Below are 15,811 nucleotides of genomic sequence, written 5' to 3' on the forward strand. Positions count from 1 at the left end.
ATTGACAAGAAGGTATGAGTAACAGTGGGGGAATAGTTCCATCCACTCCCAGTTCTTATTCAAGCCTAATTTAATGTTGTCTAGTTTGCAAATTAATTCCAATTCAGCAGTTTGTCGTTGGAGTCTCTCTTTGAAGTTTTTTTGTTGTAGTATTGCCACTTTTAGGTCTGTAATTGAGTGACCTGGGAGACTGAAGTGTTCTCCGACTGGTTTTTGAATGTTATAATTCTTGACGCCTGATTTGTGTCCATTTATTCTTTTGCATAGAGACTGTCCGATTTGGCCAATGTACATGGCAGAGGGGCATATATCACATTGGTAGATGTGCAGATGAACAAGCCTCTGATAGTGTGGCTGATGTGATTAGGTCCTATGATGGTGTTCCCTGAATAGATAAGTGGACAGAATTGGCAACGGGCTTTGTTGCAAGGATAGGTTCCTGGGTTAGTGTTTTTGTTGTGTGGTGTGTGGTTGCTGGTGCGTATTTGCTTCAGGGGGTTATCTGTAAGCAAGGACTGGCCTGTCTCACTGTGAGAGTGAGGTATCGTCCTTCAGGATAGGTTGTAGATCCTTGATGATGCGCTGGAGAGGTTTTAGTTGGGGGCTGAAGGTGACGGCTAGTGGCGTTCTGTTACTTTCTTTGTTGGGCCTGTCCTGTAGTAGGTGACTTCTGGGTACTCTTCTGGCTTTGTCAATCTGTTTCTTCACTTCAGCAGGTGGGTATTGTAGTTTTCAGAATGCTTGATAGAGATCTTGTAAGTGTTTGTCTCTGTCTGAGGGGTTGGAGCAAATGTGGTTGTATCTTAGAGCTTGGTTATAGACAATGGATTGTGTGGTGTGGTCTGGATGAAAGCTGGAGGCATGTAGGTAACTATAGCGGTCAGTAGGTTTCTGGTATAGGGTGGTGTTTATGTGACCATTGCTTATTAGCACTGTAGTGTCTTGTGTGGACTGGTCCAGGCTGAGGTTGATGGTGGGATGGAAATTGTTGAAATCATGGTGGAATTCCTCAAGGGCTTCTTTTCCATGGGTCCAGATGATGAAGATGTCATCAATGTTGCGCAAGTAGAGTAGGGGCATTAGGGGACGAGAGCTGAGAAAGCATTGTTCTAAGTCAGCCATAAAAATGTTGGCATACTGTGGGACCATGCGGGTACCCACAGCAGTGCCGCTGACTTGAAGGTATACATTGTCCCCAAATGTGAAATAGTTGTGGGTGAGGACAAAGTCACAAAGTTCAGCCACCAGGTTTGCTGTGATGGTATCGGGGATGCTATTCCTGATGGCTTGCAGTCCATCTTTGTGTGGAATGCTGGTGTAGAGGGCTTCTACATCCATAGTGGCCAGGATGGTGTTTTCTGGAAGATCACCAATGGATTGTAGTTTCCTCAGGAAGTCAGTGGTGTCTCGAAGATAGCTAGGAGTGCTGGTAGCATAGGGCTTGAGGAGAGAGTCTACATAGCCAGACAATCCTGCTGTCAGGGTGCCAATGCCTGAGATGATGGGGTGTCCAGGATTTCCAGGTTTATGGATCTTGGGTAGCAGATAGAATACCTCTGGTTGAGGTTCTAGGGGTGTGTCTGTGCAGATTTGTTCTTGTGCTTTTTCAGGGAGTTTCTTGAGCAGACGGTGTAGTTGCTTTTGGTAACCCTCAGTAGGATCAGAGGGTAATGACTTGTAGAATGAGGCATTAGAGAGCTGCCTAGCAGCCTCTCATTCATATTCCGACCTATTTATGATGACGACAGCACCTCCTTTGTCAGCCTTTTTTATTATGATGTCAGAGTTATTTCTGAGGCTGTGGAATTACACAGGCACAAAACAGGTGCAATAGAATCATAATCACTCTCTTTAGCTTTCTCTAAGATAAGGTCTGCTATATTCTTACTCAAGTTCCTACCCAGCTGTCCTGTTAAACCAGGACTATCACACTGTTATATAAAATAAAAATAGTCTTATTGCAGATGTGGTCTGCCCCAACTTAAATGAATAGCTATAAAATACAGATAAGTTTTGGGATAGAAAACCCATTCCTTCCAGAAAAAAAAAATCTGTCTTCCTTAAATAAGAGGTCTTTACCACAACCCCCACAAACCCAGGTCAATACAAGGGTTCATCTTCCCGCTAATATATTGTTGCACCATGGACCAGCTGGGACTTAGAATCTGAAGAGATGTTCTGACTCATCATCATCAATAATTCATATATCAGAAAGAGAAGTAGTGGCACAGAACTTCAGAATAGTATTTTATCGGTGAGTCCACTTTTTGGGTAGCTTAAATAATTAGAACTATGGAGATAGCTTTTATTAAACTTTCTTGGGTAAATACAGGAAAAGTGAAGCATGAGACTATGTTTTAACACGGTCTGAAAGGAAAGGCTGCTGCTCCTCACGCATCTATTATTCAAGTGAGTTATACTGCTCAGTAACCAACACCAAGGTATTGAAAGGGATTTCTCCCCCCGCCCACCCCCACACTTCTGCAAACAAATGGAAATTTATTTTCTTTTCACTCTTTTTTTCCTCCCCCTCTGGAAATCTGTTAAGCTCAATGACTTTTCAAACCAATGTATTCCTTTTGATTTTAGAAACAGAACCATTCAAACTAACTCTGAACTTTGGAGAGGATTATGTAGTGTAGAAAACAGACCCTTTAGACATAGGTTCAACCCTGTTTTAGAACAGAAGTCAAATTTCTCTAATGGCCATATACTAGCAATACACCACACAGTCTGATGTGATTATTAGTAGTCATGCTTTGTGTTTCTATAGGATGTTCCTTCCAAGGATCTCAAAACTCTACAAACATTAATTAAGCCCCTCAACCCTCCTGTAAGGCATACAAAGATTATGTAAGGATTACCGCTGAAATGCGGCCATCTAATGAATAGACACAACAGCTGGGTAACGGTGCACAGCAACTCCACGTAATTGTTTAGGGCAGGTAGTGAGGAAGAATGCTCTTGAAATGAAATTGCAAGGGGAATCTAGTTAAACATAACATGATTATGCAAGCTGGACTTTAGACAAGGTTTAGTTCCTTTACTCTTGCAAACAGTACAATGGATCTTTAATTACAACAAATGGTCAGATCATTGATTTAATATCTAATCAGAAAGATGACATCATCTCCAGAGTAATGGTGTCTCTTACCACTCTCATGGGGAACTAGATCAGTATTAACTCTGAGGCTAGCTGCTAAATCACCAATACTGCTCCTTGTAAAATATACTTCTTCTATGGAGATCTAGCCATATATTGCCTGAAGCTGCTTAGTTACTGTTAAAAATCACAGCACAAAATGAGCTTACCAGCTATAGGCCCATCAGAGAGGCCCAAGACTAGATAGTAGCAGTGTTGTAAATCAGGATTGGGCTGCAGTGGAAAAGCTTTCATAGCACTTGGCTGCCTGCTAATAGGTTTGCTAATATTTTTTGGGCCCCTCACTTTCATAAACAAGAAATCCAGACATAAATTTACAGGACAACAACAACAAAATCTGCAGTTTCCTAATAGTACCTCACAGCCATCAACTAAACTTGCAGAGAAACTGCATGAGATGCTGAGTCCCTAAACTCACATTGACTTCAGCTGGAACTGATGAAACTCTGCGCCACTGTAGGTTTGGTCTCCATGTGTCTACTAGTACACATACCGTCAATTAGTTTTCCTTTCTAAATTGTTATGGTGTCTTAAAGGGGACATGTTTGGTGTTACCAAAGCTCAATTTTGTCTTGCACTGAGAAGGGCATTTTCTTAGGACTGATTTTTGGAGCGAGCAATCAAACAAATTCAAATTCTCTGTGTTAGATTGCATTAAGTTCTTCAGGGTTCCATATCTGAATAATGACACCATAAAGTCAATAGACCCTTTTATTCCACTGAAGTCACTTTACTGGCCATCCAGGATGCATTAGAAGCTATTCTGCCTGTCTGATATCTAATATACATTCTGATTAAATGACTTAAAACATAGATTCTGTTGTCCACTACAAAACAACTTCCATAAACTGGCAGAAAACGAATTGCCTTTTGTCATTTTATTGGGAAAATGTGTTAATTTGACAAAGGAAGAAAAATGGCAATGATTTGGAATGGGTATATTGGTCTTCTGCTGGAAAAAACATTCTCATTATTTTGGACCAAGTAGAAGCAAAAAAACTCACTGTGACTTATTAACTCTCTCCCCACCTTTGCAACTGCATATAAAGCTGTGTAGATACTATGAACTGTAGCTATTAGAAAGCCAAAACAATTTTTTTTTACCTTTTATGATTTTAGACTAGCAAAGATTCCCGATTTAAAGCATTTTTATATCATGACTCTTACAGTCAATATGCAAACACATTCTTGTAAAAAATACAAATTCATTCATTTAAAAAAGTATATATATACAGGGTTATTAAAATAAAATGTGTTAATTTAATTAAATATAAAGCTGCAAAATTTTGAACTGGATTCCAATAGAGCAACTATATATCTCCTAATCAGAAATTATGGGCCTGATTTTCTTCTTTCTTATGTGGAGCAGATCAGAAGTCCTGCTTTTTAAAAAGATAGGTTACTAAGATCTGAAATATCAAAGGAAAATCTCAGCCTGAAACAGAGAAATGCCTTTTTTTGTGTGTGGTCCAAAATGAAAACTTGTTTTAATGTTGCTAACGTTTGTTTTCGTTTCTTTAATTTCTGAGTTTACCCAATGGTATGGGGCTGTAACCCAGTAAGTCTGTTTGCATTCTATCCAGTGAGTTCTGATAGCTAAGTGACACAGTTGTTTTAAAATGATGTTTACGGGTGACAGCTAAATAACAGACATAGAATGAAGCAGCAGCACTCAGCATTAAATCAAAACAAGATGACTTGCATAGCAAGAATGACTTCATCCACAGCTGACTGCTGTCTTTAGCTGTGCAAAGAGAAGTTATAGTATAGGCCCATACCATTTACAAGCTTCACAATTCTCTGCCAAGTTGTAGAGACCAAAGTAAACTTCTGGCAGGACTCCTACATACCATAGTAGTTAAAGACACTATCATCCCACTCTGGTTTTGACTAAAAAGTTCAAGAGATTGATTTAAGGTTTTTTTTCCTTCCCCCCACATTCTCTACACTTACCTGAGAACTTTATTTTTATACATCATTTCAAAATGAACTTACGTCATTCAAGTTTATCTACTGTCTTTTCACAAATCCCAATTTACGCTTGCTCATAATTTTATATTCCTAATAAGCCTCATTACTGATTAAAAGAGAAAAGTTAGCAAACAGTACCAGTACCCTGAAGTTTCCCAGCTGTGTCCTAGCAAAGCTCCACTTAGACACCTGCTTAGTTTTGCAGCATTTCTTTTTATTTCTTCTTATAACTCCACCCCCATAATTATATTGCTTTATAAAATAAATTTGCTTAGCCTGCTGATGTGTACTTGTATGTCCCACTATCCTTTTTAATTGGGACATTATAATGCACTGTTGCGTGTTGGAGCAGTGTTAGAGCAGGAACTGAGAGTCAGGAGATTTGGGTTCTATATGTACTTCTATTTATGATCGTGGGCCAGTCGCTAAGACCTACATTTTCAAAAGTGACCACTGATTTTGGGAGCCTCCATTTTTGTGGGACCAATTTGAGACAACTGGCACCTGATTATCAGCTGTATTGAGCAACCAGAATCCCAGCTGAAAGTCAGTGGGGTATTTAAAGGTATTTAGGCACCTAAAGATAGATACCTAGTGGGATTTTCAAAAATGCATAGGTGCCTAACAGCCACTGGGAACAGGGCACCAACACACTTTTGAAAATCCCACTAGGTGCCTATCTGCATTTTTAGGTACCAAAATAGCTTTAAAAATCTGGCCCTGAGTACTAAGGGTACTCAGCACCTCTGAAAATCAAGCCAGAGATTCCTGATGTTGGGAACCCAAACTTTACAGACACTTCTTACAATTTAGGCCTTGACCTTTTGGTACCTGAATTTTTCATCACTAAAATGAGGATGATAATAGGCCTCTGTGTACAGCACTTTAAGAATCTCAACTGAAAAGTGCTATAGTACATTTCAAAAGAGCAAGACTCTTTGCAGTCTATTTTGCTTCTTCTTTTTTTCTGTTTTATTTAACAAATGTCCTAGAAGCATCTCCTAACAGATTCAATTTGATCATTAGCATTTTTCTTGTTGACACGTGGTCTGTGATCTTGGGTTTGCTGCTTGCTTCACCAAGTTAGCATAGCAGCAAGTTTTGTATAGCTTGTTCCTGATGAGTCTTTTTGTTTAACATTACAGTAAACCACATCTGCAGGATATTTACAGATTTCAAAGCAATATGGCTTTATTGGCAATTACTATCTAATTGCACTACTGTTTTAGGAGATTTTTCTAGTAAAGAAAAGACAGACATTATTCAGTAAAGTGAGCATCAGTATGAAAAAAGGATAAGAAATGTGCCTATGATATAGAATGGTATAGGGAGAAGAAAATAGCTCATGCATCTACTTGTGTCTAGAAAATAATGTTTGGAGCATGTAAACAACAGCAAACGAGAGAACCTGAATTAGAACATATGCCCATAAAAAATAGTTAATAATAATCATTTATTAGATCTGCTATTCTAATCAATTTCAATATAATAGATTTCTGTGTGAAATGAATTTTCCAGTCATTTACAACCTCCTATATCACTGTTTTAATACCAAATCCCTTATTAGTTCTCATCCAGATCTTACTATAATATCTTTCTAAAAAAACATAATGTATATATTATATATAGATCTTAAATAACACAGCTAGTAAGCTTTAAGCGGTACATTCATGCTATGAGAAAATATTGTAGCAGATGATCTTGTATGCATTCATTTTCAATTGTTTTTCCATACATTTTCTTGAAATTTTTGCAAAATATTTGTTTGAAGAAGCGTTTCTTCCCAAACCCAGAGGGGCTGGGGGCATTGAGGAGACAACAGACGAGTGGGCACTTGGCAGAATCCGCCCACCCTTGCCATGTAAGTTATTGCCACCTAAAGACTGGAAGAGACACTGCAGCTCCTTGTGTCATTCCCCTCTAGAGGCTAGGAAGATCCAAGTGGCCCAGCAGCACCACTTCCCTTGCCATCAGTATCTCACCCATACTACACGAGGAGTCCCTAAAGGCAGAGCTCTCTGCTGCACAAACCCTGCACAGCCCACCACCATTTTGCTGCAGGAGCAGGATTTGTCCATTGAAGTTAATGGATGTTTCGCCACTGACTCTAATGGGAGCAAGATCAGATCCTTCTGGAGCAAACCCTCTGACCATAATGGTTGCAGCATTGATTGGTTTCAGACAAAAACTAATCAAGGATGGCTTCTGTAACATGAGCACTGTAGGGCTGGGGGGGGAAGAAGAATAGCCTAAAACTCTGGAGTGGTGAGAAGGAAAAGGCTTCCTCCCTTATAGCTTCTCTAATGCAAATCTCTAATGCAGGCAAGTAACATTACAATAATTTCCATGTATATATAATGTAGAAAAAATCCTGCAGTGGCAGGGAGACTAGATAACTGCTTCTAATGTCTATGATTCTATAAAAGGATTATACTTCCCTGTGTGAAGCACCATGTTTAACAGATAAATAACTGTCCGCCAGGAGCCCCAGTGGTAGTGCTGGGCCCTTCCAGGTGCCCCAGGAATAGTACCAAGAGCCTCCCAGAGAGATTCTTGGACCATTAAAAATAATTGCTGAATAACATTGAAAAAGAAGTTGATCTCCAAAGGAGAAAACTATCTTTCAAATGGAAATATCTAACCATCAGCAGCAAAGGACATACAATTACAATCAAACTAAATTACTGTTCATTTGTTTGTTAGTTAGTTTTAAATTGCCTCTAGTAAAATCACACACACACACAAAACTCCATTAACTTTGAATTGAAGTTGCTCAAGTGTATTTCCTCACAACACCACAAAAACTAAAAGTGCAAGGGAATCATAAGCTAAGGCAAAGTCCACACAAAACACAGTACCAGACTCCAATAATTTGCTTAGAAGCAGCATCTGAAAAAAGGTTAGACTTGTCAAAAAACAAATTCAAAATGGATTCATTTTTAAATGCTTAGAACTCTAATTAATGGATTTACTTATAAATTCTCAGATAAGTGCACCCATCTACTCACAGAGTGAGTGCTGTACAGTGTGTGAGGAGACACACTATATTATATATACATAACACAGAGCTAAATGCAAATCTCAATGCTTTATGAAGACATTCAGGTGCATCCCTACTACATGGGCAGACTTGGTATGTTCTGCTTGAGGCACTGCATTTAAAATGTCAAACATGCCATAGTGAACAGGCCTTACTTGTTTTCGTTGCTGGCATCATACCGAGGCATGGGGTCAATATCGTTGCTATTGACATCATAGCTGGCGTTCGAATCCTGTAACCAACAGAAAAAAGAGAGAGAGAGAGAGAGAACCAGTTTCTCATTAATTAGACATTGACTCATGTGGCCCACATACATTCTTCAGCAGGTTTCTACAAGAGAGTAATTGGGTTAACTAACATTCCTGAGGTTTTGTGATGTTTTAGGAAAGGATTATATGTTCAATAATTACAGGATTTACATTTTTAAAATTTTGTTTTGGAAAGGGTGGAGGATAACAAATACATTAGACAAAAGTATTTTTCCAACAACCATTATAAAATAGGAAGAGCTGTTTGTCATATATGTAAATTTATTACATAAAACCCTATACTCCTCCTCTGAGACCTCTCTATATAACACCTGAAAAAGAGACTAGGTTTGCATTAAATTTATCTAGGTTCAATAACAATTGGATATAGTCTAAGAAAAGAAAAATTCCCAAAATGTTAGGAAGCAGAGATCCTTTATATTCCTCTAAGAAAATATTCCCACATAGCGTTCAAATACATAACACAAACAATACACTCTGGAAAAGAAGATACCATTTTAAACTGCCTTATCTTTTCAGGGAGCATAACTATTTGTAATGTATGTGAAATGTGTGTTTTTTTCATATTTTCCGCATTTACCAAGATTCTTCCTGTTGAAAATAGTTTATAGTGCAAACAGTTGCTTGTTTCTGTGGCTTCTGTTAACTGATGTGGTAGCATGTGGTGTGTTGACATGGCAAGCAGTTCCTTTTAATCTCTTCTTTGTTCAAAACCAGTTACCACATCCACCTCAAATTTTCCTGTTTGTAGCCACATAGAAGGCATTTGTCATCAAACCAGTGAATTGCCCTGGGGGAATTCCTCACTGGCAGGGGGAGAACATGGGGAAGGGAGTAAATAGCTGCATTTACATTCACTGGAAGGATAGGACTGGGATAAAGTTAGTGGCATCTGATACAATCTCAGCTGTTCTATGAGGGAGGAAAGTTGTACCTGACTTGTTTAAATAACCTCTGATATGGGAATTAACATGAAAGATGTAGTGTATGTGAAGATCAAACGAATCTTAAATTGACAAATAAAGCTATATCCTGTCATTGATTTTTAGGCAGAACTTCCTGTTTTCAAAAGGGAGTTCATATACAGAATGGATGGCAGGATATGGCCGTAAGTGTGGCTAATTCAAAATCAATGGCTTAAGAACTGCGGCCCCATCTCTAACTTTTTGGACTGGATGTTAATGACAGCGTCATCTCTATGGCCTTGGCTACACTTGTGAGTTACAGCGCAATAAAGCAGCTCGCTCCCCGTCCACACTGGCAAGGCACGTAGAGTGCTCTGACTCCGCATCTACAACGCTGCTGGTACTCCACCTTGGCAAGTGGAATAACATTTGCTGCGCCCCCGCTGGAGCGCTGCGGCGCCAGTGTGAACGAGTTTGTTGCATTACTGCGCTGTGATCAGTCTCCGGAAACGTCCCATAATCCCCTTAAGTCAAGTGGCCACTCTTGTTATTGTTGTGAAATCGGCTGCAGGAATGTGGAAATGCCCTTTCAAAGCTCCGTTTCGGAGAAGCTGGCTGCTTATTAGCTCCGAGAATAAGCAAACATTTACTGTTTGCTTTGAGTGAGTGAGTGAGTGAGTGAGTGAGTGAGTGAGTGAGTGAGTGAGAGGCGGGGGGTCTGAACTTACAAGACAGCATGCTGACACACTCTCAGCATCCCCAAAATCCACTCTCTCTCCCCCCATATACATACAACACTCTTCCTGTCACATTCCACTCCATCCCATCCCATTTGAAAAGCACATTGCAGTCACTTGCATGCTGGGGGGATAGCTGCCCATAATGCACTGCTCCCAATGCTGCTGCAAGTGCTGCAAATGTAGCCACGCCAGTGCACTTGAAGCTGTCAGTGTGGACAGACTGCAGCACTTTCCCTACTGCGCTCTACGAAGGCGGGTTTAACTCACAGCACTCTACATCTGCAAGGATAGCCATGCCCTCTGTCTTGAATGTTCTGTCAGGATGAAATTCACCTCTACAGCTAGAACCCTTTGTGCTGGCCCTCTGCACAAGAGAATTTCATTCCCAATGCACACATCTGTTTTCTTCACTGCTATTCATGTACAGCATACACATTCCATTTTATAAAAAACAACAAGACACCCAAGGTTGTGCACTTCTGCATCATGACTATACCTGTGGCCTAGAATAATCACCCTAGCAATGAACTGCCCTGAGATTCTAAATAGCTTGAAAGGACAATGTCAGCTTTGATAAGACAAAAAAATTACCTACCAAGAGAGAAGCCTCTCTGTACATTAAGCAAATATTCCTATTTATTTTAAACCAATTGTTTAAATGTGACAAAACACAAGCAGACAGAAAACCTATAAGGCCATAGGAAACTTACAATAAACAAAGGGCATGATTCTCCTCTCATTTACAGTAGTGTAAATTGTGGGTAACGTCATTGGAATCAACGGAGCTATACTGGCAAGACGCCAAAGTGTTGCAGATGAGTGCAAGTCACACATCTTTTTTTTCTTTACATTTTTTCTAGCCATAGAATGGATAGCTTGAACTTAAATAAATACTCAAGAGGATATAATTAAGTTAAGACCTTCAGGAACGGGCTGTTATCTCTCTAGATAAATATTTTTGGCCTACCAGGATTTATACTCTTCCTTTAGCTATCTATATACTCTTGAAATTAGCAGATGTGTAGCATATTCAAAAGCTCTGAGAGTGATGGTGGTGGGAAGACCACAGGTCAAAGTATTTAGATATGGGGTGAAAAATTATGAGATCATTGAATTCAACCCCCTCCTTATATTCCATAAGGATATAGATTCCTTATGAAGACATATCAGATATTAAACTGACATTATACAAGATATTATCCTACAGATTATTTCCATATGAAAAAATATAACTCTTTGTAATTTATTTCCTATTATTGTTGCTGTTATAGAAAATCTATTCTTTCTTTCTTTCTTTCTTTCTTTCTTTCTTTCTTTCTTTCTTTCTCCATCAACCAGAACAACACAGTCATCTTTCTACAAGCAGCAATCTTAATTCTGAATAATAAAACAGCATTCTGAACTACTGCAAAGACTCACATAATTCTGCATCAAGTCTGGGTGGGTTCTCTCAATGCCATCATCCAGGATGGTGATCACGACATTCTTTCCGGTGTAGCCTCTCTTCCAAGCACCTACTATGTTCATATCTGACTGACAGTGATGGGTGTTATCACTGCAGTGCTAAAGAGAGAAGAGGAGATAAATACATTGGATGTTGGAGATAATTGAACAGTGGGGGGAGGGAGGGTTGCGATATTAGCTTATTCATTATCATAACCAATTAAATTATCAGCAGATGACTGTATTGATTTGAATAGCAGATACGGAAGATCAATGTCTTCATTAACATATACCAGGATAATTTAAAAGAAACGCTAAATGAAAGTACTCCTGTTCTTTTTGAGGATACAGACTAACACGGCTGCTACCCTGAAACCTGGCTAAATGAAATGGAAATCACTAGACCTACTTATCTCTTTTTAAATACTGAACAGTAGAAAAGGGCGGCTATTAGTTATGATGCCCAATTAGAAGCCCTGTATAAAATGAAACACTTTTTTTTTTCTGAAATGTGCATTTGAATTTTTCAGCAAAACAAATCATATGTGGATAAAAGCAGACAAACGTCTGTAGAGAAACAGCCCTGGAAACAAAACCTGCTTTTTGGAGCCTACGTGCTGTATAATTTCTTTACTGGATGTCTGGAAACTAATCCAGATTCGTTTCTATCTACAAAAGAAGGCTTTTGGCAGGTTTTGTGCAATATCAGCAGGAGATGAGCAGCACTTAAGAACCTGTAACCAAAACAACCCTCTGAAAAACTTGCAGCTTAAAGTGCCTGATGAATTGTAGATGGCTACAAGTCAACATGTTGGGGTACAACTTGCTGAGGAATGGGTGCGGAGAGAAATTAGGGTACATAAAAAGTGAATGACTCTCCTCTGACATGAATACATCCCCCGTTTACGTAAAAAAATCTGGCTTGCTACGGAAATGAGAAATGACACTTGGGTATTCATATACCCCCACTAGCAAGTCTCTGACCCATAAACAAAGTGGTTCCCTATGAAGCCCGAACCATTCAGACCCTCATCAGTGTTGCTTTTCTCCAACTCAGTGAGAGCAAGGAGGGGGAAAAAGAAGAAGGAAAGAAAGAAATGCTTGAACCTAGTATCATAGCAACAGTAGCCACATGAAAGCTCTCAGCGTTCACTGCCCCCTCCCCATTTCCTTGCATATGCACCTCAATGTAATGTTTTAGCATTTTGGAAACTAAACAGTTCGTAAATAAAAAGGGACAGATTCTGCCCTGACTTACACCCGAGGGAGGGGAATGGGGTAACCCCACTGAAGACAATTTGTTAGCACAGAATGTGGTGTAAATTAATGTAAGATTACTTCTGAGACCGCTCTTACCACTGCCTCTTCCATTCACCCCCCCATGCACCTTGATATAATACACAAACCAGTGGCTTTCACAGTGTTAATTAGAGGTTACTAAAGCAAGTTTGCTATTAAGCATTGTATAAACAAGGCATTTGTACAACTTTAGGGATCAACTCCAAAGAAATGTTTAGATGAGGTTTTAAAGTAGAGTTATGTATATAATTCAAAAATGTGCAGACAGCTTGTTTTATAAGGTTAGCAACACTCTACACTTCCTTTTGTGCACACTTTGTGCAGAGACTGCTCAAGACTCTTTGTGATATACCAACAATAATAAAACAACATTCTGAACTACTGCAAAGGCTCACATAATTCTGCATCAAGTCTGAGTGGGTTCTCTCAATGCCATCATCCAGGATGGTGTTATCACTGCAGTGCTAAAGATTATAACAGTGCTTCACACATAGAGTTCCCTTGTATTTTTCAAAGTGCACTACAGACTTCAACCAATTAATCTTCACAAAACAGCAGTGAGGTAGATAAATATGACTACTGCCATTTTACAGCTGGGAAAACGGAGACAGGAAGGGCAAAGTGATTTGCCCAAGGTCACAGAGCAAGTCAGAGACAGAAGTGGGATGGGAGTTCCAGCCTCCCTGCCCCAAGGTCAATTTACTGAACTATGCTGACTCACCACTCCGAGATGATCATGCCTTGACATATTTACCAGACTCCTGTTAGCTAGAGGAGTAGACTTATTAGCCAGAAGCCAATACTAAAAGTGAAGTATTCTCCTGCAGGTGGGGGGGGAGAGGGGCAACACCTGGTAGGAAACACAGTACATAATCCCTCCAGTCTGACAAAATGCAGAAACTCCACCCTTCTTTTCTTCCTGGTTGCTGGGAATGAGGAAAGGGAAAAATGACTCCGAATAACCAACATGCAACCTACAACTTGATCTTTCCTCCTCTCCTCCCTTTCATTGTTCCTAGGGTTGACCCTTTCCCTCTGGGGAAGAACTAGCAGTTCTGCTTCTTGGTCTAGTCCAGTGGTTCTCAACCTGCGGCCCAATCAGCACAGCTCAGCGGCCCATGTGACATCCTCGAGGCTATACGGGTAGTATTGGATGCGGCCCACAATGGTAAATAGGTTGAGAATCAGTAGTCTAGTCTCACCACTCGCCCTGGGCAAGTGTTTGGGGGTTTGATTCCTATTCCCCTGAAAGGCCCTTGGACCTCTACCAGAAAATGACTCCCCTCAGTGATGTCAGCAGGCTGCCCATGCCTGAATATCTGCTTCTGGGGAAGCAGCAGAGGTTCTCATTGGTCTCTTTCCTGCACATATGTACAAAAAAGCAAGACAAGATACACCTACCGCATTAGTGAATGATTCACTGATTCTTGTAATATACTGGGCCAGATCCTGGCCCCCACTTTGTGCTCCAGCACTGGGAAGACAGCCAAACTAAATGGGTGGTCGGAGAATCCCCCAGCAAAGGAGAATCTCCAGCCAGTATAGAGCTGGCATATCTCTACACCCAGCCCATCCTTCGGCCATAGCATAGGTGGCATATAAGGGATGTAAAGGTGGTATAAAGCCACCATCATTCCTATCCCCATCTCTGCCAAGCACATATCAACTGCAGCTCATCTTTGTTAAAATCCATCCTTTCCTTTCAACCCCTATTACTAACAACATCTTTGTTATCTCTCACCATGCCTATGGAGCCTCTCTCTTCTCTTCTCACCTCTCCCTCCTAGTCTAGGCAAAATGCTGCTATTAGAATCATCTTCCTCTCCTGCTGCTCTGACCAGTTCTCTGCCTCCATGCTCCCATCTCCTTCATTCTCTCTCGTCTCTGGCTCCCTTTCTTTTTTCCACATCAAATTCAACCTTCTCTCCACCACAAATCCTCTGCCCCACAATCAGCTCTTCTCACCCCAAATTTGCACCACAAACTGTACCCCACACTCTGAACTGGCATACCATTTTTTAGGCCAATCTGATTAGGTCTGTAGATTTTAAAGCAGTTTGAAAATTTAGCTTTTAACATAAATGCTCTTTCAACCTCAACTACAGTGCAGTTAAGCACCATCCCATAGTGCAATATGAGGAACAGCCTCCAACTTCTTGTCCACTATAAGTTCTCTCCTCCACCTCTTTAAATCTCTTCTTCAAAATCACTTCTAGCAAGAAATCTCCAGTACAGACTTCCATTCTATCATTCTTCCTTAACTGTATTGTGTTTAATCTTTATTTTGTGTTTCATATTCATCTGTCTCAATTTACGTTGTCAGATCCTTGGGACAGAGACTTTGTGTTTTAAATGATTGAAAGCATTGTGTAGATTTAGAGAGCTACCTAAATAATGAATAGTCATTAAAATAAGAAAGCAAGTGCCTAAAATTAATTGGACTTTGTGTCAATGGGCAAGTACTAAAGCATCTTATTGATTCGCAATAATGTCAGTGTATTGTCTCTGTTCCCCCTTTTGGGAATATGATTTTTTTTGTGTATGTAGTTGTAGCTTTTGCCCCCAGTCCTGCTTAACTTTCCATAAGCACATGAGTTATCTTACTTCAATCAGTGGAACTAGTCAGACACACTAAGTTAAATTTGTAGGATTGAGGCTTAATTTATCTTAATCTCAATTGATATGAAGTTCTAAGGATCATTTTTATTTTTGGTTGGCTATTTTAAAATATTGATTTTTAAAAATTTGATTAGTGGTCAAATCTACCCCAGCAGTAATCAGACCAAAAAAAAAAAAAAATAACAACAACAAAGAAACCTCACAAACAACTAACTTTGTTAACATACAAAACCTTGGGAGTGGCAGGTTTTTACCAGATCCATCCATATAAGTATTGCTGATTGATTTCTCCACCTCTATCACAGAGAATAGGCAAGTACGTGGAATCCTACCTTCCCACAGACAAGTTAGTTTAGTCACAG

The 15,811-nt window shown here is 39.8% G+C and overlaps 1 protein-coding gene across 2 annotated transcripts in view; it reads right to left on the minus strand.

The window, feature by feature from the left end:
• The window catches only part of PCSK5 (proprotein convertase subtilisin/kexin type 5), a 295,959-nt gene that overhangs the window by 189,275 nt on the left and 90,873 nt on the right, over positions 1-15,811 (minus strand). For both annotated transcript variants that reach the window (XM_054032645.1, XM_054032646.1), the window contains exons 4-5: positions 11,508-11,651; positions 8,330-8,406 (exon numbers count right to left, since the gene is read on the minus strand). In XM_054032645.1, coding sequence (XP_053888620.1) covers positions 8,330-8,406; positions 11,508-11,651 — 221 coding nt within the window. The remainder of the gene's footprint in view (positions 1-8,329; positions 8,407-11,507; positions 11,652-15,811) is intronic.

The sequence above is a fragment of the Malaclemys terrapin genome, chromosome 6, assembly GCF_027887155.1.
Source record: "Malaclemys terrapin pileata isolate rMalTer1 chromosome 6, rMalTer1.hap1, whole genome shotgun sequence".
NCBI lineage: Eukaryota > Metazoa > Chordata > Testudines > Emydidae > Malaclemys > Malaclemys terrapin.